We start from the raw sequence: 1,264 nt of genomic DNA on the forward strand, positions 1-1,264 counted from the left end.
CCCGGGGGGGGGGGGGGGGGGGGGGGGACACACACACGCGCTGGGGGTGACCTCGGGGTGAAGGAGTCGAATTCTTCTCTCCTTTTACTCCCCCCCAGCTCCGTCGTGGTGGGCAGCGCCCGTGGGGAGGTGGCTGTGATCGACCTGCGCCAAGGTGAGCTTCAGGCATCTCGGGGGTGGAGGCAATGGAGCTGCCCCCCCCCCCCCCCCAGCTGCTCTCCTTTTAAGAAAAAAAACTTGTGTTTTTGCAGCAAAATATGGTTTTGCAGCAGAAAATTTTATTTGCTTTGCATACTTGAAAGCAATTGTGCGGGCAGAGCGGCAGGGAGGATGTTAGGCAGATAAGAGGATGGTCCTGCTGTCCAAAATGAGGATAGTTAAGAAAAATTGGATGAAATCAGTAAAAACAAAAATTACAGGTTCTGTAGTCATGAGAGAAATTAAAAGAAAAGGGGAAATTAGTGGTTGGTCAAATAAAATGGGGCGTAGATGGCGTGGTAATAACGAGTTTGTGACCCTCGATGATTTTCTCAGCTCCCTCCCCCCAACTGTTCTTGTCCCCCAGGGCGGTTGCTGAAGTGCCTGAAGGGGTTCGCAGGCAGCGTGCGGGGGCTGCAGTGCCACCCCTCCCTCCCCCTCGTGGCCTCCTGCGGCCTCGACCGTTTCCTTCGTGTCCATGACCTGGATGACAAGCAGTTGCGCCACAAGGTGAGGTGGGGGCTCCCTGGAACCCCCCTGTACCCCCCCCCCATCCCCTTCTGAGCTGTGTTGTCCCTCCAGGTTTATCTGAAATCCCGCCTGAACTGCTTGCTGCTGAGCAGCCACCAGGACTGGGAGGTGAGAGCCTTTGGGGCTGCCTTTGGGGTGCGGGTTTCCTTTTTCCCTGCTCATACAATTCCTGTTTCCACTCCCCCCCGCACCTCCCCCCCCCCCCGACAGGCCCAGGAAGCACCGGCTGCACCGGCTGAGGTGAAGGAGGAAGAGGAGGGCGATGTGCTCTGGGATTCGATGGAGACCATCCCCATGCAGCCGCTGGACCCCGTGGCTGGCCGGGGCAAAAGCGCCAAGAAGCGGAAGAGCTCTGGGCCGTGACCCCCCAAAAACTGACCCCAAACTGGACTGCGCCCCCTCGTTGAGGGGAGAGGAGGGACTGCTCTCCCCCCCCTCCCAGCTGCGGGCTTGCTGCTGTGCAGCAGATCAAGACACGCTTGCCGCACGGCGCTGCTTCTATCTTTTTTTTTTGGGGGGGGGGGGGGGGGGGGCG

At 59.2% G+C, this 1,264-nt stretch overlaps 1 protein-coding gene across 2 annotated transcripts in view; it reads left to right on the top strand.

Annotated features, from left to right (window-relative positions):
* Positions 1-1,128, top strand: part of WDR74 (WD repeat domain 74) — a 2,585-nt gene extending 1,457 nt beyond the window's left edge. The window contains exons 8-11 of one of the 2 annotated variants that reach the window (XM_035314327.1): positions 99-154; positions 566-708; positions 781-837; positions 940-1,128. In XM_035314327.1, coding sequence (XP_035170218.1) covers positions 99-154; positions 566-708; positions 781-837; positions 940-1,092 — 409 coding nt within the window. In that variant the 3' untranslated portion in view covers positions 1,093-1,128. The remainder of the gene's footprint in view (positions 1-98; positions 155-565; positions 709-780; positions 838-939) is intronic. The other variant, XM_035314328.1, reaches the window with a different exon arrangement.
* The last annotated feature ends 136 nt before the right edge of the window (positions 1,129-1,264 follow it).

This window comes from Oxyura jamaicensis, unplaced genomic scaffold (assembly GCF_011077185.1).
Source record: "Oxyura jamaicensis isolate SHBP4307 breed ruddy duck unplaced genomic scaffold, BPBGC_Ojam_1.0 oxyUn_random_OJ71989, whole genome shotgun sequence".
In the NCBI taxonomy this organism is placed as follows: domain Eukaryota; kingdom Metazoa; phylum Chordata; class Aves; order Anseriformes; family Anatidae; genus Oxyura; species Oxyura jamaicensis.